Here is a 26,751-nt window from a genome sequence, read left to right on the forward strand (position 1 = left end):
TTCAGTCACTTATCTCACCCCATGCAATAGTCTACAATAAGTTTCACCTCAAATAACCCTCCCTGCTGGATTTCCATCAGGCTGAATGGAGTACAGTCAGAGATGGAAGTCAGCCCAGAGGGAACAATGTAGAAAACACCTGACTTTGATGAGTTGTGGAAAACATGCAGAGACATTCAAATTCTTCTAGTGTTGGGTCGTGTACGTATTTAGCAAAATATTTACCATGTTGCTTGAAAATAATAGGTGGGATGACACATGTAAAAATATGAAAAAAAGCCAGGATTTTAGATATACGTGCCTTTAGACTCCAGGGAGAGGTGACAAAAGTCAAAACTTTCATCTGCTGGGGAAGTCTGAAGAATGATTTTGGATTCGCTTTTGAATAAAAACTAGCCCACATGTAATCATCTTGGATCCAGGTGCTTACTCCCCAAAAGCTCTAGAGTTTTCCCAGGCCTTGAAGCTACTGGTGTGTGATCTGAGAGCTGTGGGTGGTCCTGCACTGATCCATGGAGCAGACTTACTCCACGCTTGTGGTGAGCATCTTCCTCAGCTGCAGCAGTGAATGTCCATGTGCACAAGCCCCACTGACAAATACGCGCCTTTTGTATGCAGCGTTTCCTCCAGCCCTGCTGAAATTTTGTTTCCTGTCTCTGTGAAACTAAACTTTTCGGTTTATTCCTGTTTCCCCCCCAATTTTGTGATGGTTGGAGTCAATATTCACTGAACAGGTATCAGAAGTACCATTCTATGTGCTTTATGCCTGTGGCTTAGCCACCGTGAGTAAAAAAAACTGAACCAAACCTCTTTTAAGTTACTGCTATAAAAAAAAACTGGGCTTATAAGAAAGCCCTTGTAGGTACTTAATGTTGTCTTTGATTAGCATGGAAAAAGGGACAATGCAAAAGATTTTGAAGAATATTTAATAATTTTAGCGATCCAAGACAAAATTATTTCTTTCAGTGCCCAGAAAAAGAAGTATGTAGTGTCTAACACAACAGATCCCACTGATGTACAAGTAGTAATTTAATACAAATAATCCAAATTAAGAGTGACATTTCATGCCATTGAAAAAAAATTTCATGGCAACTAAACACGTGTATTTCTGTTGATTTCATTGAAATCAAATGGCATTTGGAAGGAACAGTGGGAAAAAGATAAATATTTTGCTAAAACATTAGTCTGCCCTTTCTCGAGGTGAAGGGTGGCATTTGTTGTAAGAAAGCTACATACCATTACTATTCCTTTTACAAATCTGCACAAGTATTCTGTTCTGTAAATTGCAAAACCACCTGCTAATAACTGCACTTACCTTCGGAGCCTTTTCTGGAACACACCAAAAGCTTTAAAGCAAAAGTACATTGCCAGGATGAAGATATCACTGTCTCGGAATGCTTCAGCTAAACGCGACTGAGCTGATACTTACATAGAGCATTTATCCTGAGTACAGATTTTAGGATTTTATAACCTTCATTAACACAAGGATTATCTAATTAAAGTGCTATTAGTTACTAATGACTATGAGACTGCGCTGTCTCATTTAACACCGTCATTGTTGCAGAACTCTTCGCTCCCGACCTTAGGTGGATGCACAATACAGACAAAAAAAAAAAAAAAAGCATGCTTTTTGGCATTCTTTTCAACTCATGGAGTGCAAGTTGTGGTATGAATCATTCAGTTTTAAATGAAATTAACTGTGGGATAAATATTTCATTTATGTAGAGGTATATACCTATATGAAAATAACCGACTGTAAATACAAAATGTTCTTTTATTACTTGCATTTTATTCATGCTAATTAATCATCCTAACTCATGCACTGTTAAATTCCATTGAAACATGCCCTGTTAGAAGGTAGTGGGATGTACTACTAAGAGGAATTACCATAACGTGCTATTATTATAAAAATCTGGAATTACAGACATTAAAACTATCATCCTACTAATTTTAAAAATCATTTTCATTAAGTGAAATAATGAAAATCATGCCATACTAGGCAGACATTGTATGACCTGTAAACAGTCATAAGCTTCATATGCAAGAACCATATGAAAGCTTACCTTAGATGACAATATACATTCAAAAATCCTTACTGTGTAACTAAGGGAGAGAGAGAAAAAGAAGTAACAATTTAATCACAAACACAAAAGGAGAGAGAAAATGTTGAGTGAAATTATGCTTAAGATTATGTCAAGATGATGTTTTAATCCTTAGTCATGTAAAATATGTAGGAATAAAAGCACATGAAGAGTAAAAGGTAGGGATCCAGTTCCACTTCAAAATTATCATTAATATGTAAAAGCTATATTAATATGTACAAGTAACTGTACCTCCTGTAATTAGTCTGAAGTCTAGACTGTAACCAAATTATGCAACTGATATTTATGATAAAAGTTTCCAAACGTAGCTTCAAGGAAGCTAACACATATATATATATAGTATTTTCCACGAGGGAAAAAAAGCACACACATAACACCAAAGCACATATATATATATATATATATGTCGAAACTCTATAAGGCAAAATAATCAAGTCCAGACTAATAACATACATGTGCACTAAAGTAGGTACTTTGTCACATATTCACATTTACATTACTTAAAGCATGCTATTTACTCTATAGGAGCCCTTACCTTTAATTAAACATTTTGACTCTATAAAACATCCATAGATATATTTATATATGTATATATGGTAAAGCACTCAACTTTGTGCCTATTGTAGCTGTTTAAGATAAATACCTTAATACTTCAGAAACTACAGGAACATTATCTAGCCTAATTTCTTAACGCGTTTTAGGTTTAAAATAGTAAATGTGGATGCATATTATTATTATATTATTATATATATATTATTTATTCTGGAGACTATTTTCTGGGCATCTCTGACATTTTAAAACAGCACTGCCAATATTCTGGATTTGGGCAAGGTTACAAGCAAACACATTTCTATAGAAAGAACCAAATTCTCTGAACCCCACTGAACCTGAATTTGAAAAAAGCTCCAGAAAAAATGAAGTAAAGTTATATGCTTGTAAGAAAGAAGTTTTCGCTGATTTCAACTGGATCAAGATTTCATCCTTAGATTCTGTAGTGCAAGCTCAAGCATGAGTTATCACTCTCAGCACTAACTTGGAACCAAAGACTATAATTCTATAATAAAGAATGCCTTTTAAGTATAGTAAATGACATTATGATACTTTAGTTCTTTAAATAATTCTACAAGCTAACTGTGAGCTCTTTTTAAAATTTCTGTCTCCTGGAAATGTCTAAGTGTTGTGGTCAAAGGCAGTCACAGTCATTAAATAAATTCTGTATTGGCAGGTAATTCTATGCTCAGTGACATAGCAGAAATATGTCTAAAACCTCTTTAAATCAGATGTTAAATACCCATATTCTTGATTAATTTGGCCTTCTTTGCTCATGTGACATAGACATTGTATGCCATGAGACACTAACTAGTTTAATCTAAGAAAGCAAATAAATGCACACTTTGCATGCAGAAAATGCGTTTGCATGTGGAAAGAGGAAGGGAATGAAATGGAATGTCCAGAGGGGTATGCTTATTATAAACCTGATTATTCCCCGCCAAGAAGAATGGTTCTCCTGGGTTAATTACTCCATCATATATCACTGCAGAATTAGAATATTTATAGTGGTATTTATTCGCATTTGAAATTCTTCCCAGTTGATCTTAACACCTTATTTTTTAATATTTCTTATACAGCATCTTTGCTATCGACAACCTATTAGAATGATCACCAACCTTGATTTCGCTCTTAAGATAAACATTCTCCAAACCCATTTGTTTCATGATAAAAGAAGCACGGTGCTTTATCTGAATCTTTTCATTGACCTCAGTGAAGCTGATGACAAATCAGTTCCTTACTGCTTGTAATGAGAGATTTACAGCTGTAGTTGGCGATCTACCTCAAGCTTAAGAGATACATGTTTTGAATTTTCCTTATATGATATACATAATTAGATTTTGTATGCATCATCTTTCAAGATAACTAAGACAGAGTTATTCTTTTGTCTAAGATCTATTACGTGACTTTTTTCAGCACTTCTATATTTACAAAAAAAGCCATTGTACGTGCAGTTGCATTGAGCTGCTCATATAACTGCCACCTGTAAGTTCACTCAGCAAAACTGAAAACACAAGAATGTAGGACTGTCTATCTGAAATAACATCAGTAAATGCAACCCCCCCCCCTTTTTTTTAGGACAGAATAAAAATTATTATTTTTTTTTTAATTATTGTGCTCATAATTATCATTATTTTTCAAGAAATGAGTGTTAAATTTAGTAACAATTAGGGGGTTTAATTTGGCACTAAAATACTGTAAGTGAATGGCTAAAATGTAGAAAATTGTAGCATATGATAGTATTCATAGCCAGAGTATTCATAGCTACTCAGTTATTCCAAAACTGCAAAATCAGAAATCCTAGAGTGTTCTGTCAGTAGTTCTATGATATTTCTTGGACTGGGCTTATGTATATATTTATGCATGATAAATTTCAGATCTCCGACACCTCAGAAATAGATGGATAAAACAAATTCTGGACAACATAAGGAAAATTCACTTACTGCAATATACACTGTTGCATGACATAGAGCTCTTTAGCGTGACTTACTATCCAAAGATCTGTAGGAATAGGACTGTGGCTAGTATATGCACCAGATAGGTGGCGTAGCCTTGAGCCTGTTGGTCTTATTCAGACAATATTCAACTGTATCTCTTCATTTTACAAATTCAGACCTTGATTGTTACTTGCCAGAATAAAGTTGAACCAGTTTAATGCTACACATATGAAAACACACACACACACACACTGCGATCCCTTTCCAGTGAGTCAGAAATCCATAACTCTGCTCTGCATCAGTGTGGTGAGCAGTCATCTGAAGAGCCCTCCTAAATGAACAAACAGGCTGGGAAACTTAGGAGAACGATAGTTCAACACATAAGTCAATAGAAGAGTGAAATAAGATGTGATTATGTTTTTATGCTCCGGCTGTTTACTACTCATTTGCATTTGTCTGGATCATATAGCAAACCCTGAGCCTGCCCTGGTTTGCCAAGCTACAGCTGCTGTATTCACTTAATCCTATTCCCTTTGAATCCATCAGCTGAACTGCCAGTCACGTTAAGAGTGTCAGCACTGAACCCTTACAACAGCTGTCCCGTGTCTAAGCCCTACATATTGCTGGTCTAAGCAGTCCTCAGAAAGAAGCCGAAAGTAATGGCTAAACCTGCCAGGACGGAGGGAGGAATCCCAGCAAGGGTGACCACTCACAGCCCAAACCGTTGGGAGAGAACCACAATACCAAGCTTGGTGGGAAGGAGTGTGACTGCACCAGGTGATGGTTGATACAAGATTGGGTTCAGAAACCAACCATTAACTAGGGGAGGTGGGATTTAGGTTAATGAAGCAGCCCATCACGTAGCTAAGAAGAGAGAAACAAGACCCAGCCCAGGTGGGATCCTAACAGCCTGCATTTTTCAGGCCTTCTTCCACATGTGATGCAAAACTAAAGTACTGCTCTAAGCAAGATGTCCATGGCATAGTATTCCATTTTTTTCAGTTGATCTTTTAAAGTAAATATTGCTTTTTTTGAGAAGAAAGAAGGCTTTTTGAGCCTAGAAATGACTATGCTATGAGCCTTTTGTGGTTGGGGGGTGTGGGAGGTTTTGTTTAAAAGTGGGAAAGGATGAACTAAATCTTGTCTAAGGGCAATGATTCTTACAGCCGCATTCTCACGGTAGCAAAGGTGTGTTCAACTGCAACCCCAAGATGAGGTGCCAGAGGAACTGAGGCTGTAGGATGTGCTGCGACCAGCTGATAGGATGATTAATATAACCTTTAGGACGTGATGCAAAGCCCATGCCAAGGTTTCCTGTGGGATGAATCTGACTGAGGTGCTAGGATATGTTGGCAGTGTTAAGAACTAAGTCAAAACCTCAGGCTCACAGGGCTGGAAGCGATCTTGAGATGTCATTTATTGCATATCATAATCCTAACGAACAGTACTGCTGTCATTCTTCTAAGCTGCTCTTAAAGGCTTTTGGTACCAAAGGGTCTACAACATCTGCAGGAAATCTGCTCTGGTGCTTCACTGCGCTGACTGTTGTCTACCCTAAATGTTTGCTGCCATGTTGCCAGATATAATATTTTGGTTTTAATCTTTAATGCAGCCATTATGGAAAGAATCAGCTGTGAACGGGACAGGCATGGCAGCCTGTGAACGTAGTGTATCTTGTTTTTTTCCATTTCAGAACGCTACTCAGAAAATGGGACCTATGAAATTTAAATAAATGTTTGTCAGCAAAGATCATCAGGGACATCATCTCAGCTGTACCTAGTGATCACTTTAATGAACAGAACTGTAGCTTTTTTCCTAGATACATTACTTCTAACTGACTGGAAAAGGATCGAAGCATTCCCAGCCTATTTCAGATACCAGTCCCTAAATGTAAGAAATTAAATTCCCCATAAGTATTGATCAAAGGCAAAAAATTCTCCACACTTCCCTCTTAAAAAAACTCTAACACAGAGCAGCTTCTGCTGCTGGTAAACTATTTTTGGAAACTGTTGCATATTAAAAGAGAGCCTGAACGATGACATGGTGTTTGTATTACACTTCAAAACCAGCGAACTAATTCATCCTGATACTCAGAGAAAAAAAGTTCCAAGATCAACAGAAGCGTCTATATTTCACAACAGCTGGAAAGGGAATTATTGAAGAATAATATGTAATCCATGGCAACAATTGGAGTTTGGACTTCCTAAAACGGAGAGATATTAGTTAAATTATTTCTTATCTTAAAAACGATTCACAATATTCTGCACATTATATGTAAAAATACTTTGTAAAACAAAGGACAGAAATAAGCAGCTTCATGTATTTAAAATGTAGTATTTGGTTGTACTACAAGCAAAGTGCTGAAGACTAAACAGTTATAACTGAATGTAAACATGCATAAGAACTTTAAGGCCTGGGGACTTAGGAAGTTTAATGAAATAGCAAATGAACTTGGCCTTTCAGTATAAAAAAAATAGATGAAGCAACCTTCTCAGATGATAAGATCTTCAGTTATGCTGTGAAACAGAAAGTTTGCTTGTGGTTAAGGAAAACAGTCATACTTCCAGGATGAGGACATCACCTTTTAAACATAGTATCTTAAAAATAAATCACAAAAATTAAGGAACATATTATGTGTATTTTCGTTACAGTAGTTAAATGTTCAACTTCATAGACCAAACATTTATAGCAAGGGCTTCTGGCAACCAGATTTCAGCTGTAGGACAAAATACATCAGAAAAGACAGAAAATGGAAACTGAAATCCAAAATAAACACAATACAATCCATAAGGATATTAAATACTATGGTTTTCATTATAGACTAGTGTGATGGAAATAATGTAATTAGAGCCATACTCAGCTAGCCTAAAGTCCCTGTAAATTCCTGAGTTAGGCACTTCCTATCAGCTGTCTTTAGGCAGCTTTCCTTACTTATAATGTCAGATTAATTTCTTCAGAAATACTTAGCTTATTCCACAGTTGAAACAAAAGCCTTTGTTGGGAGTTAGTCCAGTTAACTACGACCCCATCTTTTCCTAGGAAGTAATTTTCTGAAAAATATAATCTTGAGATTATTCATTAGTAGTCCAATCCAAAACCTATTGCCATTCATGATACCCCAGTTGATGCTAAACTACCTGGAATTCATAAAATTTATCTCTTAATGAAAATAAAGATATGTCTTCAGTTGTAGAAGGCTAACCTACTTCATCCTCTTTCCCTGTATTTGCAAAATCCATAGTTTTGAATACTTTGTTCTTAAAGCAAATACAGGAATTATATCAACTAGCTTGTTCTAGCTCTATGGCTGAGTCTTACTAGAGTTTCTCAGGCAGGTGGCATAGCTCCCAGAGTCACAGTCTACCTTTTTGTCGCTTGTGAAAAAGTCCTTGCAATCATTGAAGATATGAATCGACATGGGGGGGAGGCGGGGGAAGACAGTATAGCATGAGCACAGCATGTTGGTCCTCAAAAAGAAAACAAAGCAACTGATATAGTTTATTTTGTCCTAATCAGGTCATTATTGTCATCCGGGAAAGTTAAACACGTTGTTTGATCTGCCTTTTGCATTTGCCTTGCATACTTTCGACTCCTATGTAGATGGTGTTCAGACAAACAGGGCAATTGCAATGTTTTAGACCCCTTACCTTTTACTTCCAGTTTGCAATCAACTTCTGCCTCTCCAAGTTCATTGACTGCTCGGCAGGTGTAAGTACCTCCATCATAGGGACTGGGTTTGCGGATCTCCAAGGTGCAGACACCTTGGTTGCTGAACATTCGGTACCTTGGGTCGTTCATTATAATGACTTTGTTTTTCAGCCAGGTTATTTTGGGCTGTGGTAAAAACAAAAGAAAGCCCACATGCACAAACCTATGAACTGAAATATTTTACCACTTTTTGCAATGTTCAGTTAAAGTTGAGTAATCCAGAAATCATACAAGATAGATAAAGTATTGATAGAAAGGAAACTGTAATTCTTAACTCAAACATAAAACAGGGGCTGCATCTGTTTTTAAGCATGATTCTTCAGTGCAGCTCCCATCTTATAATTAGTCATAAATATAAGCCTGTTATCAAGATAAGAGATGCTGTGTAATGATAGCAAACATCTGAGCAATAGACTAATTGGATGTCAAAAGCTAAGTCAACAAGAAAAGCATGTTTTTTCACAGTAATTTGTGCAGTCAGAAACTGTGAAGAATGAACAGCAAACATTCTTAAAAACTCTTCGTTTCTCATTTTACCAGCTCAGTTCAGTTTCTCACAACAGAAAATAGATCACAAAAAGTCACAACTCAAAAGAAACTGTAAGATGCATTGCACAGTGGGTCTGAGAACCAACGTGGTCCGCAGAGTATTCCTGCTATGCGCTTTCTTAAAGCATAATTAGCTTTTTACAGGATAAATATTTTTTTAGTAACAACTTTTACTGATACATCAACTGTACAGCTGTTGTCAGTGCCAGTCCCAGTATAGCCCAACCTTTTCCTGAGATTCTGCCCTTTCACTGAGTTATTTGTGAATTTAGTAACTATTATAATGCCTATAACACAGGTAAGGAGGTCGTGTTTTGTATTTTCTAGAGCCCACACCACTATTTTTGCCTTCAGCCTGGCTTGTGTGTGAGACAAATAGTAAAAATGCTGTTTTGTCAGGTTAAACTCTCTTGTGTTTTCACAGATACTGTTGTGAGCTATGCTGTACCTTGGGGTTGCCCCGAACACTGCAGTTCAAAGTCGCATTGTAACCAGCTACGGCAAACGTGTTGACTAGAGGCTGAGTAAACAACGGCCGTTCACTGAAGTCAAAATCGTCGTAAACTGGGTATTTGTACACTTTACCTATGAAATGAAAATAGAACATTTAGAAAAAGAGTGCTGGCGTGTAGCTAAATACCCAAGCATCTAAAAAAGCTACAAAGAGTCTGAATCCATTCTGATTTACACTGCTTTAGGTACCAGCTTGACCCAAGTAATTGCACTTGTAGGGGAGGCTGGAAGGGAGCCTGGGAAGTATATATACATATAGACATATATATGTCTTGGTCATGTTATAGGGTAGATATCTGAGACCTCCTGTTTGCTTCCTGAGTAGGTGATATACAAAATAATGCACGTTTATTCTGTGTCTTTGCCTGCATGCCCTGCATTACAGAACAGAACAGATCCTGGCTACTGTACTGTGGGATGCCTGCCTTGACAAGCCGTGTTCATTCTGTTGCCAGTTACTTTTCACAGTTTGTTCTGATTACAGCTGTCTCTGTGTCTGAAAATCCATTTTTCCTTCTGCTTCATACAGTGCGCTAACAATACAGATACCTGAATGGATGTAGTTTCTGTACAAGGAAAACGTGGTAGTAAATCTAGTTGCTCACTGCCACTTTATCCCTGCTCTGCAATGGAGATTACCATCAATAAATCATCTTCACCCACAAAATCAGCTGGCATTTAAAACAGCTGGACAGACTGTGCACAGGTATCATTAAACATCTTTGCTTCACTGAAAGCTGATCCAAGCTCCTGTACTGCCTTCAGTGCAGCTTAGGCCTGATAGTTGCTCTCATGACAAGGGCAAGTAAGCAGTGACGAAAAGCAATTCCTATAGCCATTCTTTTGTTCACGATCCCATTTCTAAAAGACAGATAGTTTTCTTTTTAATAATGGAAGTGGGGTCCAGTACCCTGGGCCTTCAGTCCTTCAGCCTGGCTGTGTGGATTATACAGGTTGTCTTCTGCATCATGGCAGTCATGTATTCTCTGCTTTCAGGCAAACTGAGGTGATCTGGTTTGATTTTCTTCCTTTAAATCACCTGTTTGTAGAATTTCTCTTCCATAAAGGGCAGTTAAATATTATTATTTTTTTAAAGTTTACAGTACCATTTCAAACTGACAATTTCTGAAATGTCAGCATTTCTGACCGCAGAATCAGAATTTGTCCAGCTCCGCCTGCAAGAGATGTGAAGCAGGGGTTATGCTTATCTGTTGGATCCTGCCTGAAATGGACGGGAGCACTTGCACAGCTGATGCCAAGTCTCCACTGGGAGGCAGTGACCCACCGCTTCTAACAGAACAGCTTCTTTTCTCCTCTTCCAGCTCTTGTCTCTTAGATCTGCCAGTGGTGGCACGAGTCTGAGGTCCAATATCGTAGAAAAATGTCAGAACATGGGAAAAACGTCCCATTCTTGATTAAAAAAAAATCAAGTATGAACTATATAGACAAACCAAGAAGTCCTAATATGAAACGTCCTAGCTGTTACCTGTACCTGGTCTTGGGGCTAGGAATGCATCTGAATGCTTTAGAGATGTAGCCTTTCTCTCTAATCACCTTCCAGCCTCTGAACATGCCCCTTCCCTTTTGACAAGGAATGGATCATTAGCTAACCATCCTTTGCAATCAAAGCGCTCTCTTTGGTCATCGTTGCATCCTCACTGAGGCCGCATATGTTTTCAGCGAAGACCCGGAAGTAGTACTCATTTCCTATGACGAGCTCGTTAATGGTGGCACTGGTGCGGTGGTAGTGCTCGATTACTGTGAACCATTCCTGAAAGACGCAAACACAGAGAGTAAACTTCCCCTCAGCACCCTGCACCTCTTCTCACCTCTTGGAGAAGAGAAGGCTCCGGGGAGACCTTATAGCGGCCCTCCAGTACCTGAAGGGAAAGCTCGGGAGGGGCTATTTGCAAGGGCGTGTAGCAATAGGACGAGGGGCAATGGCTTTAAACTAGAGCAGGGTAGGTTTAGATTAGACGTGAGGAAGAAGTTCTTTACAATGAGGGTGGTGAGACACTGGAACAGGTTGCCCAGAGAGGTGGTGGAGGCCCCATCCCTGGAGACATTCAAGGCCAGGCTTGATGAGGCTCTGAGCAACCTGATCTAGTTGAAGATGTCCCTGCTTACTGCAGGGGGGTTGGACTAGGTGACCTTTAAAGGTCCCTTCCAACCCAACACATTCTGTGATTCTATGATCATCGAGCTTGTGGGAGTAAGATTTTTTCTTTTAATGGATACTAAAATAATGAAGCTGGCAATAAATAATTAGTCTATCTGAAATGACTGATAATGAGAATACCACAGAGCTCACTGCTGAGCAGCAAAGGCCACATGGAAAGGGAACCCTACTAAATTGTTACAATTTCTTAGCTGGGAGGGTTTGTTTTAAGAAATACAATATTACAAAGGTTGTATTGTGCGAGGCAAGGCAGGCTCCTTCATTCCTAGTCCACGCTGCTGATGGAGAAGGAACTGCTGCAGATAAGAAAAGGAGTAGCATGTGCTGCTCTGCAGTTACCTGTGCTCACAAGAGGCCAATGCACTAATCTACCTCCTGTTCCACAGATTGAGTGTTCATGAGGAATGTAATTTTATGCAGGGGGTCCTCAGATATCTAAAGGCTCAGATGGAGAGGTGGGTTTTAGCACTTTAGTCTTGCAGCAGTAACAGGACATGTGATTTCTAGCCTAGTACATAATACCTAACAGAGTTGAATGAGTTTAGTGCTAAAAATACAATTAATATAAAGTGTAATATGACCACAGCAATGTTTTTGCTTTTCTTTACTCTGCCCTACATAGTGTTCTTGCTTTTCTAAAGATGAACTTGTGCTGAGTTCCCTGTGCCACAGTTTGCATTGATGTCTGGTCATCTTTGAGAGCCAAAGTGCCCTTTGGGAAAACACTTTTCTGTAGGCGGCCAGCTGTGCCAGAATTGCAAAATTCAACACCACAGAGAATATGGGGACACCGTGACCTGAATGATCCATGCCCCTAGACACTGCTGCTGTTGCTTTCTCCTTAACACAGTCATTTAGAGACAGGGGGCATCATTGTTCTGGTTGCTGTACAGAGACCATCTCCTCTTACAGTCTGAAGAGAAATCAAAAATCAAGGATGGGAAGGGAAATAGTGGCACAGGAAGAATTAATTCGTCAGACCATGAAGCAGATCAACATATTAAAGTGGGACATGTGGGGAAGGGAGGGCAACAGAAGGATATTCTTACATAAGACAACTCCAGAATATGGTCCTAGATTTTCAGTGTTTAAATTTGCAGTGTTAAATGTAAGAATCCAACTTTTAAGGAAGTGTAAAATTCCTGTTAGTGTAATGAAAACAATAAACATCTCTATATTGCACTTTTCATCTGTAAATCTCAAAGCAGTTTACGAGTTACATATGTACCATTTTGCCATGGGTAATAAGGAGTGGCAATGACTTACACATTGTGACGTTACGGGTTTGAAAACAACAGCACTACATTTTTATTCTAGTAGCAACCTCCTGACTTCCTAATAAATATTTTTGGGTTTTGTTTTCTCTGCTGAGACAAAGACAAAAAAACAGAATTACTTCCCTCAAATGTACCTGTTCTTTCCTTTTTAGTCCTCCTCTTTAGGATAATCTGAAAACATTTAAATTTTTAGGCTTTAGATACAGTGAACAGAAGATTTTTAGAGTTTTTAGAGATGCCTTGAAGATATTCTGAGCACTGACTAATCAATGCTTTGTCCACGTACATCAATTTAAACATGTAAGGCTTTTTATTTCTAAAAGGGAGAATTTATAAGTACATCAGCCTTTTAAACATCTCCTTATTACTTACCATACTCTTCTTATCTGCTTTTTGAATAGTGTACCCAGTAATGGCAGCATTGCCATCGTCCTTTGGTGGCTTCCATGATAAATTTACATTCTCTCCCCAGACGTCCTCAATAGTTACAACCTCTGGTGGGCCTGGGCGATCTGTAACAAGAATATGGCAGCTGACCTTTTCCATTGTTTGCTCGCTCTCTCTCTCTCTTTCCTACACACATCATCCACTTAGTTTGATTACTCTCTCTCTTTCTTACAACATGCATATGCCAAAACCAACGTCAGAAGAAAGTTGAGCTTGCAAAATACACCATCCAAAGTTAAGACATGTCAGAAGTATGAAAAACTTGATCGCATTGTGAGTACAGTATACTCTGCATATACTCTTTAACTGCATAAGGACATGATATTTTGGAGAAGTGAAAACCAGTTGAAGATGCGTTACTAAAAAGACAGTCAGAAAAATCATTATGAAGGTTGTGGTACCGGTTTTGCCCATTATATAAAGAAATAGAATGGTAAAAATGAAAAGTAAATGTGTTTTCTTGTCTGTCTTTCCTACTTTCATGTTCTTTCAACATTTCATATTTCTTCCACGTTACACTTGTGTCAAAGTTACTATGAATTTGCTACCATTTCTGGCCATGGATACCACTCAACTGGAAAAAGCTTGCATTCTGGATAGACAAGAACATGAAAAGCATAACAGTGAAAAAAAGAGAGTCTGACATGTTCCAACAAACACCTGCCATTGTGTGGGAAGGTTCGCTTAGAGATCACAAATCTATAGCCGAGTAATTGGACATGGAAAGTTATCACTGTGGAGAAAGATGCTCTTTGGGATTCCTCTGCTTTCCCATAGCCTTGGAATGGCTGCAGTCTGCTTCTCTGGCATGCATGTATTTCTGTTTCTCAAAACATACCAACAATCTGAATATCTATCGTAGCTTTGTCCTCCAGATTCTCTACTTCCACTTTCATGTCATATTCTCCAGAGTGTCCCCTTTCTGCCTTTCGGATGAAGATGATAGTGTCATTTTCAGTGTTACGGATGTTGATTTGATTCTTGTCAATTGGAGAACCATTTTTCTGCCATGATACTTTTGCCCTTGGTCTTCCCTGTAAGAAGCCAGGAAGAAATTTGTATGTGATTTTCGGAGAGAAAAGGGTGGGAGAGAAAACAGGTTTATTTCTCATTTTTCCCAAGCGGGAAATAAAATCCATCCTGAAAGAAACTGAGAATTCTTTTTTAAATCATACAGCATTTGAGATACAATCATGTTAATTCACCTAATATGCAGTGTTCTTCCCCCCTATTTTTTTTTCCCCCAGGAGACTGAAAATATTTGCAAATTCTGGATAAATTTGACAATTAACTTTCTGGCTAAATTTGACAATGAATTTCCAGTTTTCTAAAAAAGGAGAAAAAAAACAAAACAGAAAATGCAGAACAAAACATTTCACCCTCTGGAAGTATATACATTCTCTACATTGCCAGTGAAGGAGGAAAGTAGTGGACTGAACCTCCAGGGATCCCAAACTCTCTTCTTTCATTGCAAAAGCAGTTGAAATAGCTAAGTAAGTAGACTTGACTGACATCTTTTATGTGCTGTTTTTATGGGCCTAGTAGTGCCCACTTAAATCAAAGTGAACTCCATGTACTTTGCCATGGCATTTGCCTTCCAGAGGCAAATGATTTGCAGATGCTGTCCAAAAAGGGTAATCTCATGTCTTTTTGAATGCCTTATCTTAGAGAATAACCATAGAATATTCCTTTAATTTCTCAAGAGCAGCGTATCTTGCAATGAATTGCTGACCAAGCTTTTATTAGGCTTTTAACAGCCTTGTAGAAGCTGGATTATGTCCAGCCAGTATATTTAGGTGTGGAGAGATGAAATAGAAATTAATTCTCCTGTAATTCTTTTATTCAGAAGAATAAGGACCCTGCAGGTAGAGAAGCAGTCACTGTTGTAAAAGGTATGGGAATGAAGGTTAACATGATGCTGTGGGAAAACGTGTGCTATATCCTTGGAAGGAGTCATATTAGAGCTGGGATCTCAAGAATTTAGAAGTTGCAGTTTCTATAGGAGACAGTGCAACTCTGCCCACTTTCCCCCTGCCTTTTCCTCTCTCAAGACAAGAAAAAGATTAAATGCTACAGTCCCATCCTTGATATCATATCTAACTACTGCCGGTGTAACCATTTTGCATTGTGCTAGCAATTATCTCACATGTAATGTCTACTGGGAGGATTTAGAAGTGTCCTTAGGATGACAGATGACAATTCAATCTATTTAAGCTAGTTACCCGTTTCATTAATTTGCTTAATATAGTTTCTTTGAGACATCTAAGCAAAAGCTTTCAAGCACCTGTGTACTTCTGTGTGCTTCCACATCTGCTTAAGTTAACTTACTGGCTGGCTAAAGTTACACAGAAAGAAATTAAAATGTAGCAATGTAAGAAAAAGTAGTATTTTCCTGTCAGTGTTTTTAGTTCGTACCTGGAAAGGAATAACGAGATTCACAGTTTCTCCAACTCTTCGAGTATAGGTTTGTTTTAAGTGTCTTGGTAGACGAATCTTTGGAGGTTCTGAAAAAAGCCAAAAGCTTGTGTTTGACATTCATCTTCTTTTCTGACTTAGGCAGTACTGGTGGGCATCAGTGTAAATAGGAGACTCTGTGGTCTACAATTTCCAGAAGCGACCAATGAGTGAGGTATCTTAAATTTCTTGGTCGACAATGTTACATGTAGTACACTATTGGTTTCTGTAACACCTAATGTTATAGTGGTAGGAACAGGTGAGAAATTTAGTGCAACTCAAAAAAAGCAACATCAAGTTCAAGTTCTGCAGAAAAAAAAAGCCTTGAAAGGCTGAGCGATGAAGGCTTGGAAATGGAACACATAAAACTAACTGCCAATATTATTGCCAATAAAGGTGGTTTCATGATTTCTACCCACTGAACAATGGGTTTGTAAGGCCATATCATGAGTTTCTGACAAGTATTAGCCTTAAAAAATGAACGAAGTATGGAAGCAGAGTGTATTTGTGGGTGAGTGTAGGCAGGAGGATCTTACCTATCACTTCCTTGACTAGAATAGGCTGTGGGTGGTACCTGGGCTCACTTTCACCAGCAGCATTCACAGCTTTTACTCTCACAAGGATTTTCGAGCCAGTCGGCAGGCCATTGATAGTAAACTTTGTTTTGTCCGTCAGCTCCGGGTTAGCCACGATCCACTCATCAGCTAGTTTAGGGAAAAGAGGAGGGGAGGACGAATCAAAAGAATAGGGAGTTATAAATACATCCACTTTGCGAATGAGTAAAAGTACAGAACGGTAATATTTTCCATATATTCTGATGAATACCTCTGATTTGTTTTTCTAATTATGCTATAACATGATATTGATTCAGTTTAATCATACGTAGGAAAAACGTTTCAAACCTTTAAGCATTTCTCCTGATTATATATTGAGAGAAACAAATGCTTTTAGAATGTGTCTATCATTTAATTTTCAGCGAGAAAACTGATTAGTCTTTAAGTTCAGCTGATTGATAGGAAACAAGGGGGACATAGAGTATATTTCCAAAAGCACTCAGCATTGATTTAACAGTTTCCTTGGAGAGAAATGGGTTTTACAGTTAATTTCAATAATATCACAATTAGACCAGTAGTGAGTACCCTTGAAACTACCACTGAGACTGCAGGGATGAGAGAAACACAGAATATTTACAAATTGCAATGAAACACCATCTCTCCTGGTGCCTTTAAAAAAGGAAGGCTGTGTCAGAATTATTCATGTAATTACAGCATCCTTGGATTTTTTTATCCTACCCCAGGCAGTCGCATGTACTCCATGGAGCGATGGAAACAGTACAGTCTTTCAAAAAGCTTCAACTACAAATGATACTTTCTTTTCCACGCTGTCCTCTAAAGAGATCACTTTTAACACTGCTGGCACCTTGACATTTGGAAGTCAAATTTACGCAGTAGCAAGACAGTATCAATACCTTCCACATCATATAAAGATAGAATTTTAATATTGGCGCAGAAGACAAGAGAACTATTATAAGCGGGAGAGCCCTGCAGACTTCACGCGCAATACTGTGGTACATTTTCATAACTGTGGGTCTTACTTTTAGGAATTAAGTTCTCCTTCGAGCTGCTTCTTTCAGCTTCTAGCAGAAGAGGATTGCAATCAATGACTGTTTCCCAAACACCTCCCCCTCCCCTTATACACGGACTACAGAAAATTCCGTAGACTGTTGCCCCTAAAATTCACTCTCAGAAATTTATCTTTACTTTTATGAAGAGAGTTTTTCTTTTATTAAAGAAGATGTATATCCTTTGTTGAATACCGTACCTTCCCGGTTAAAAGGTGGCTCCAGCAATTCCTCAGACTGATCTGCCGATATACCTTGTGAGAATCCATCTTTAAAATTAATCAGAGACACCCACTTTCACACAGATGGAGCATTTTGTCAGTGGTTAGCAATTCCTGTTAGTAAGTATGCAAAGATAGATGCTGGGCTTTAAAGATTTAGAGGACCTGTATTTAGGGAGACTGCAGGGAGGAAAGAGATAGGTAGAGGGCATCTAGATCAAAGAACAGTTATGCATGATGCTCACAGGAAAGATAAAGGATAAATGAAGAGGAGGAGATAAGGTTGGTTTTTGTCTTTGGGACTGATCACAGCCCTGGAAAGAAAGAGACAAAAGGAACATTTGGAAGGGAGAGAAATGAAACAAAATGATGATGGGAGAAAGTGTAGAAGGAGAAGAAAACACATCAGAGAAGAGTGAAGAAATTCAGAGAAGTATTCTGAGTAAGAGAGACAGAAAAAGAGAAGTCTTGGAAAAAAACGTGGGGAAACAGAGGAAGAGAACACATTTATCTAAAGGCAACATAGAAAGAAAATTAAAGAAGGCCAAAACCATGGATGATGACAGATATGATGTAATCACTAAGGCTTTATTTCCTGGACAAAGCTATGACTTCCCTGGATTTCCTGGAATCCTGGGCTTGGCTATTTTCAGGATAGTAAAAATACTATTCTAGTATCTGTGCATGGTCCTAGATGGGTTCACTGGCAAAGATCTCAGCCAAGAGAGACTCTCTGAAGTGCTTATTTCCTAGCTATAAAAACAGATCATCTGCAGGTACAATGACCCTTTAAAGGCAGATAAAACTAGGGCCAAGTTCATCAGACTACCCCTGAAATGTCAAACAAGAACGAGTCAGCAGCCTATATTACTAGGAATTGGGTTCTACCATGTCACTGAGATATGGTCTACTCCACATCACCACAGCAAGAGGTTCAAGTTGGATGTTCTAAACTATCCCTGGGAAGGGGAGTTCAATGTTCACATTATTCCCACCTATGCAATGCCTGATCCTGATACTCATGATGAGACTCCAGTTCAGCAATATACACAGTCAGCTGTCAAAGGTGCTACCATAGTTAAGGAAATCCTAGAGTCCACCATGTTGATCAAGTTATGAGGTTCAGACAAATACCAAATTTTTGCGAAGCCAAACCAATGCTTACAGTACATGACTCTTCTAAATTATAATTACATATATATATGTTGTCTTATTATTTTCAGACTGTGATTTCTCCTAATGATTGCTATAAGGAAGTCTCAAAAAAGCCCTCTTTAAAACTGCCTTGATGACAATGATTAAAGAATGGAGAAGGTGAAGACAAGTGAGTTTACAAACAGATAACTAAAAGAAATGAGAATGAATATAGACAGTCATAAGAAGTACCTTGAAATTAAAGAGTCGTTAAACAGTATAGAAGAAATTAGTTAGAGGTAGAACAGGCACTGAAAGGACTGAGAAAAGGAGGGACTGAGATAATGCAAGAAAGAAAAAAAAAGACTGAACATAGAGAAAAGGATGCATATTCCAATAACACATCTTTTTTAATTGGTATCTTCTACCTTATTCCTAACTGTTTTCATAGCATATATACATAAATAATGCCAATTGTGTATATATAGATGTATATGCATATATAGGAGGCATATATAGATATACATAAGCACTCAGAAAGCTATGTAAAATACATTGTACCCATTGTATTTTAACTGAGGTAGGTAACAATAAAATGACAGACTTGACTGCCATTTTGTTGTATCTTCATATGTTTTAAACCTATCTGAAAAAAACAAAAGTAAAGAATTTGTTCCATTCAACAGGTATACAATGATCTTCTGTCTAATAGTCATTAAAAGATAGATTTGGAAGATTCCTCCGAACACCATAGTTTGCATTAGCATATATACATTTCTTATCCTCTCTTGTCACCTCATTTGGAAATCACATACTGTAATGTCAGGGGGTTTATGACAATGATATATTACAAACACTTTTAACTTTTCCCCCGCCATCCTACCAGTGCTAAACAGAGCATAATATACAGAATATGCAGAAATCCTCACATTGACAGTCCCCTTTATATTCCCAGACAACTTGTCTGTGCAATGGAAACACTATAGGAATGGTGCATCTTGATGTAAAACTGCATACTTACTCCTTCTGAACTGTTCCCGCAGCTCTCTCCCAATATACAAGGAGAACCCTTCCTACCATTCCAGCTGTGTCTGACTTCAGGTAATCTTCTCCAGAACTCTGAGCTTCTTGCAGTCTGTTCCTGCTCCTTACAGATATGCAGCTCAATACTATAAGATGCTGAGCGCTCCTGAGAAAAGCCAGCGGTTCTTCTTCGCTCCCTCTCCCACTCGCCTGAGTGAGAACTGCGGGCACTCTGCTCCTGCGGTATCTGACCACTTTTGTGAACTACTGTTTTCCTGGATTGTCTGAATCTGAAACACGTGACAGTGTGAATGACCAGTTCTGTCCTCTACCTCTCATCTCCAGGACCTCATTCATGAAAGCTTTTGTTGAATTAAATGCCTTTATGAAAAAAAAGTGTCCAACTCATTTACAGCGCAGTTAAGAGCAGCAGCTAGTGGAGCTGAAGAGAGCCGTGTTCCATTCATCCAAACACACAACATTGCTGGCGTCCCACTGATTGGCGTTGGCCCACAGAGGCTGGGTGTTGCACATACCACTCCAGTCTATTTGATACTTACCCAGGAGTCGGTGGATTTTACTTTTTGAAAGTAGAATTCATTTGATGCCAGTTCAGAAGAAAATCTGATGGAAAATACTGTTTCTGCTGCTGGATCACCAAAGACTCTTAATTGTAAAATATAAATGATATTTCCCTATTCATTGTTCTTTTACTCTCATGAATTATTTAGTCTCTTATGTCTTTATCTTTTGTTTTCAGTTCTGTATAGATTTATGTCTTAGATGGACATAGTTAAAGAGCCTGCGTTTAACTACACTGAAATGTTGGAGAAATTCAATATCCAGCCATGAACTTTGCATGCGTAGAAAACTTCTACAGCCAGCTATTGGGGAATCTGTCTGTCCTAAGTATTGGGAACTGGCACTCAAAGTAGCCAATTAGTAATATGTCAAGATAGGGATTTACCACACCAAGGACCTCCTGTCCCTAAAACCCAGCCAAGCTGCAAATATTTTGGACGACACTTGTAGCTATTCATTATTTCCTATTCATTCATCCATCCACTCTTTACTGCATTGACTCTTCATTTAGCTCAAAAAAGAGGATAGGCATTAACACGGTACTTGATATGCTACGACAGATTATATGGCTTTTGATTTGGATTTCAGATCCAATGTAAGACGGGTTGAACAACAACCCATTAACGGGCAGGATCTGGAATACAAACCAAAGGAAGCCTGAACACAACCCTGCTGCTTGAGGTTTTCTGACTGATTAGTCCCTGCCTTAAAGTAAGAGTATGTAGCACCTGTAGAGAAAAAAATGGAGAAGTCTCACCTACTTGAACTATGAGTAACATACCACAGTCGTTGTCACTTACTTCCTTCAAAGCAGTACTCTACAACATAGCCATCTAACCCTGCCGCTCCGATGTGGTCTGGTGGCCTCCATTTCATTGTAACTGAGGTATCCGTCACACTATCCACTGCCAGCAGAGTTGGTGGACTGGTAACAGCTGAAGGGAGCAAACAGCAGGGAGAAGGCAGAAAACCGGGTTACAATTAAAGGCTTACATTTATGGTGTGTATTCCTTTAATTTAGCATCGTCAAACTGTCAGGTGACAGGCTAAATCCTGCCTACCAGGTGTTTCCAGTCATTCCTGGCATGTCTTGCCCAATTTGGACCAAACTAGGAGAAGCAGGTACCTCATCCTATATCTGCTCACAGCCTAACCCAGAGCTAAATTCCTTCTGCTGAAGAGTGAGAAGGACAAAGAGTGGTAGAAGGTAGAGCAGAGAAGTTGTGAGTAGTGTATTCTACAACAGTAGGTGTTTTCTGGCAAGAGGAGAGCATGCTGTAGCAGCCACCACCTTTCTCCTCCTCTGCATTGTGGGGGTGTCGCTGAGCAAGGTGGGGAACCTTTGCTGGCCTTCAGAACAAGTCACCTTTCTTTTAGGGAGGCTTGTGTATGTCACAATAGTTTGGAAATCTGATTCTTTATATGAAGGGGCCACCAAATTAGTCTGTCACTAGGGGAACAACAAGGCCCTGTAGCTGTTAAATTAATATAAAGCAATAAGATGATATGTAGAATAGTATAAAATATGACCTAGCCTAATCTGGATTGTCTGCAAAAGGATATTGAAAATATGTGATCTCTTTCTGGGAAAAAACCCCAACCCTGCTTCAGCTGATGGGGATCCAAGAGGCATAGAGTGAAATTAGGGATTATTCAAATGTGTCTTGTCGTATGACTTATTTGCTTAATTTTTTCCATAGACTTCTACCTTTATGATGGATTGTATACCTGAATATTTTTTTAAAATGGAAATTTATGGATTATTTGTAAATACTTGTACATTGTTGAATTGCAAACTACTGTGTAACAACAAAACCTAAGTAGTGAAACATGAAAGCAAGTCTCCTTTTCATACAGTGCAGCCTACAAATAGTGATGTTTAGACTTCTGATCACTTTTTCTGACCATTTTTGGCTAAAAGCCAGTGCCTGACTCAACTTATAGCAGGAGAAAGACACAAAACAACCAAGACTATAATCCATTGTCTTTATCAGTTTCCTAAATTGCCAGTTTGACTGGCAATAGTTTCGCTCAGGAGGTACTTATGATACACAAAAACATAGAAATATTAGTTCTGTTCCTTAAAACATATTGACCGTAGTATTGACCGTATCAGGCTCACCTATAGTATATCGCTATTTTATTGTAGTGCAGCATTTTTCTGTCTATATGTCCTTGTTTTTTTGTTTATAAAAGACTATAAATCCTTCAGGGATAGAGATATAGTTTATGCAACACCTAATAAAGACAGATCCTGAGCAACATAAGTGCCATGAGAACTAGAGTTATGTAATTAGATGACTGTAATAATGTCTTAATGATAATTTTCTGAATGCATACCTATCTCTATGCTCTTGATTACTTACCTAAAGGAACAAAGGACTTTGAAGGCATACTTGGTTTGGAAATGCCTATTGCATTGACAGCAAATACTCGGACCTCGTAAGCAACACCTTCAATCATCTTCTTTGGCTCAAAAGTTGTTTCTTTACACAGTTCAAAATTCAGCCTCATCCATCTGGAGCTTTGTTTCTTTTTCCTTTCAATGAAATATCCTATTGACCAAACAAAATTTTATTGTACTAAGTGGTAGCATAAAGCTCAGTAGTGAGGGAGCTATTTTTTGACTGCCCAATGGTGTATTTTCTGGACACGCTTCAATATCCCCTTCTAGCCTCAGAGTGGTTTAGGGGTTATTGCCAAATTTTTGCCATTGCAAGCTATCTGATAATCACCTGTTTGGCTTTCACAGCCACGTATGAGCTCTTTTCTGACTTCACTTACAACACTGCTGTATTTAGTTCAGTGGAAAGTGCCTGATTCTGCTGGCCTCTGCGCCCCTCTGACTTTCCTCTTGGTTCAGTGTATTAGAAAATATTCCAATTTACTCACTAAATTTTTTCTGAAATTCCTGCTGACATTCAAACAAGCTAACTATTCAAAATGTGGTATTATAAGAGGTTGTCTTCCAAGTAAGGGGATTAATAATGTGGCAACATACAAAATGGCAAATCTCAAAGCATTAGAAAAACAGGTATCCGATAAATTCAAAGATTGGCTAGAGCATTCTTGCAACTGGATACTTGAAATACAGCTCTCCAGGGCCTGAGCTAAACTCTGATCCTATGGGTCCCATTATTTGGGGTTTGTTGCTTTTATCTATATTAGAGCATCACTACAGGAAAAAAAAAAAAAAAAAAGAAGGAAAATATGTACCTAAGATGGGTGATCCACCATCATTTGCTGGAGGTTCCCAGGTCATAACACACCAGTCTTCACCCACCTCAGTCACATTTGGTGACTGAGGAGGATCAGGGACATCTGTTGTAGACAAAGTAAATATTATTTAAAAAGCCTCCAAAAAACAACTTTCTTCTTTTTGCATGGGTTGAAATAAAAAATGTCAAATAAGAAACAAATCTGGATAGTTTTTGAAGTGCAACAAGAGTTCCTAATGAGGTGAGAGAGAAAAAGAAGGTCTTTATGGATCCTGGCAGGTGGTTAGGAAGGCTAAGCTCTTCAGCACAGTTGAGACACTTGAGAGGCGCTTGAGGGCACGTGGTAAGACAGGGCCCACAGCCACATGGAGAGCAGAGAGTGTTAAGGGCACCCTGAGGTGCCTGAGGCAACTGCACAAGTCTGGCCCTTGCAATGTAAGGTGGCAGCAGGGTGATAATTAACTCCTACTTAAATCCTATGCTAAGCTTCTGTGTCCTTCAGTAGCATTGGGCCTTGGGATCCTTGCAGCTCAATGAAAATGGGGACAAACAGGGAAATAGAAGTTTTCTGAGAATCTACAACAGTTTGGTAGCTAGGGAGGACAGCATTTATGGAAGAGATCCTTCAGATAGAGGAAGAATTTGTCTCTTGTTGGGGTGCAGAAAAGTAGGGCTCTTCAAGGAGCATTTATTGAAAAGGGCTATGATAAAAGACATGGCTCGGGTGCGCTGTTCTGCATGACTTACCAACCACTTTAATGTTGATTAGAGCTGAGTCCTCTCCAGCTTCATTCTTTAACGTTATTCTGAAAGGACCTGAATCTTCCCTCTCAGCTGTATCAATGACCAGACAGCTGCTGTCTGGGTAAGTTTCTGCCCGTATTCTTCCGCTGTCTGTGATCCACTAGGAATCCAAGTAAGCAGAGGGAAAAGTCATATTTTCTGGATTTGAGAATCAAACTGCTCAAAAATCAACAGCCAAATGCAGTACAGGACACTTCAGCAAAAATGCTAAAACAACTATAAGAAAAAACACACTAAAGCTCAGGATTCCAGTCACCCAATAATCAGAAAAAAGACAAAATAACTGAGGGACAAATAAATAACTTCAAAATATGGTAACTGTTTAGTACTCAGTTCAGCCATTGCATCTGAAAGGAAGAGGCACCAGGCTTACTCGTCCTGTGAGAAAAACATGCTTTTGTCAACAGTAGCTGTCATCAGTTTGATGGAGAGTGGTATATTCTCCCAAAAGGCAGATTGAAATGCAATTCATTCAGTTTAAAGGTCAGAGGGATTGCAATGGTCAGTAGTTTGTCCTCACAAATTTCAAATGCTGGCACATATTCTGGACTAAGACCTCTCCTAGAATAATTCCCTATTTGGACAAGTCCACAGTGGTGATACTACAATTAATATTTGAAAAAAAAACTAGTCAGAGATTTGTCCAAATAGGTCTGATGAATCCAGTAATAATAACATGTTCCAGCTTCCACATACCAGAGTGAAAATTTAAATGTGAAAAGTGGCTTTTTGGTATTACGCAGCCAGGGATTGACCTGTGCAAAGTTTTGCATAAAACCACCAGATGCAAGAAATCAATTGCCCAGCCTATTGTTTCATTCGAGACTTGACACTCCATCAGAATTTTATCTTTCATTTTCCAAAACTGGACCATACGATGGCTTCCTGTCAAAACCTGGTAGCTATTCTGCACAGTATGTACACAAGGACTAGACATTTGGTAGATTTTCACTAGTTTTCTTCTGTATCTCATATGTCATTCTCCTTTTACAATTTATTTATAGAAAACTATTTTTTCCTTCATTAATTTCACCCTTTCCCCCAAAAGACCCAAAATATACTAAATAATATTTATTCATTTTAACCTTCATTTTTGAGCCAGGAGACTTTTTTAGATAAAATGCATCTCCTTATTTTCTGCCATTAAAATCAATGTCTTCACAAGGCTAGAGGTTATCTTTTGAAGGAAAAGGCCCCTTGTTAAGCTAGAGAGACATGTATAAAGACAATGTACCTTGTCCCCTTTGCTCCACATGACTTTTGGAGTCGGCTCGCCAGTGATGGGGATCTCAAGTCGTAGTTTGCTTCCTGCCACTACCGTCACAGTGTTATTTTCCCCAAGACCATCCAGATGGAGTTTAGGAGGATCTGAAAAAGGAAAGGTTGTCCAAATTTGCCATGTGGCTGCCACTTTGAGAGTTCAGTGACCTGGCACAGGTCTGCAACATGGAGAAACATGCTCTGTGTTTTGTATTTTCCCAGTATTTTTAATCAACTGATTTTTTGTTAGGAAGAAAATCTATGAAGAAATTTTCTTTTTAAGAAAATAGTTGTCTGATAAAAAACAAATCATGGCACCATAGAAATTTTTGAATAGTAGGACCATAAAAAAAATAAATAATCTATCTTCCCGAGGCAGAATTATGTTTGTTTAGGTAACTTCTGAGAGAGATTTTCTCTAAGTGGTTCTTGAGAATTTCCATTGCAGGCCTTCTATAACACTTTTTAGCATGCTTGAGACATCCCTGTTCTTAGAGTTTAAAAGTTTTCTTAACCTAAATCGCTTTTCTGAAAATGAAGTGGTCACTTTTGTTGTACCCCATGTGTATGGAGAACAAGTGCTAAATATGCTCTTACAACTTTTTAAAATACGTTGGAAGTTGTATCGCTGGGCATACCCCCTACTACCCCCAACTTCTTCATTCTCCCTGAACCTTGCCAATACTTTTTCTAACACAGATATCCCACTTCTTTCAGCTTCAATTACAGAACATATTTTCTAAAACTTTTGTCATTTATATTGCTCTCCTTTTGACTTCCAAGTTGCTGGCTGCAGTCAAAAGCCAGTGAGGTATTGTTGTAGGAAGAGTCAATGCCTTGTTTTATATTTTTTTGAAAGACCATGATCATTAACAAGCCTTCTGTTTTGCTGAGTGAATAAAAGCTGGCCAGAAACATTTTGCTCTGTAGATATCATTTAAGGGAAGAGGTAAATATGTGCTTATTCCACTAATCTTTTACCAAACTAAATCACGTTTTGCAATGTCAGCAAGCCAGTTCTTCAAAGATGACAATGCTGTATGTCTGAAAAGAGGATAACAACAGGTGTTTTACAAAAAAACTTAGTAGTGGTTTAGGTTTAGGAATCCAACACCAAGAACGCTTCCCTGGGAGTTTTCCCCAGGCTTGTAAACTATGGGCAGATGCTGAGCA

At 38.5% G+C, this 26,751-nt stretch overlaps 1 protein-coding gene across 2 annotated transcripts in view; it reads right to left on the reverse strand.

The window, feature by feature from the left end:
* Nucleotides 1-26,751, reverse strand: part of MYBPC1 (myosin binding protein C1) — a 79,822-nt gene that overhangs the window by 987 nt on the left and 52,084 nt on the right. Inside the window, exons 16-28 of one of the 2 annotated variants that reach the window (XM_074581895.1) lie at nucleotides 25,553-25,686; nucleotides 24,262-24,418; nucleotides 23,513-23,617; nucleotides 22,663-22,851; nucleotides 21,097-21,231; nucleotides 16,252-16,419; nucleotides 15,677-15,765; nucleotides 14,100-14,295; nucleotides 13,187-13,326; nucleotides 10,970-11,129; nucleotides 9,294-9,430; nucleotides 8,236-8,422; nucleotides 2,064-2,103 (exon numbers count right to left, since the gene is read on the reverse strand). In XM_074581895.1, the coding sequence (XP_074437996.1) occupies nucleotides 2,093-2,103; nucleotides 8,236-8,422; nucleotides 9,294-9,430; nucleotides 10,970-11,129; nucleotides 13,187-13,326; nucleotides 14,100-14,295; nucleotides 15,677-15,765; nucleotides 16,252-16,419; nucleotides 21,097-21,231; nucleotides 22,663-22,851; nucleotides 23,513-23,617; nucleotides 24,262-24,418; nucleotides 25,553-25,686 (1,808 nt within the window). In that variant the 3' untranslated portion in view covers nucleotides 2,064-2,092. The remainder of the gene's footprint in view (nucleotides 1-2,063; nucleotides 2,104-8,235; nucleotides 8,423-9,293; nucleotides 9,431-10,969; nucleotides 11,130-13,186; nucleotides 13,327-14,099; nucleotides 14,296-15,676; nucleotides 15,766-16,251; nucleotides 16,420-21,096; nucleotides 21,232-22,662; nucleotides 22,852-23,512; nucleotides 23,618-24,261; nucleotides 24,419-25,552; nucleotides 25,687-26,751) is intronic. The other variant, XM_074581904.1, reaches the window with a different exon arrangement.

The sequence above is a fragment of the Larus michahellis genome, chromosome 1, assembly GCF_964199755.1.
Source record: "Larus michahellis chromosome 1, bLarMic1.1, whole genome shotgun sequence".
Lineage (NCBI taxonomy): Eukaryota > Metazoa > Chordata > Aves > Charadriiformes > Laridae > Larus > Larus michahellis.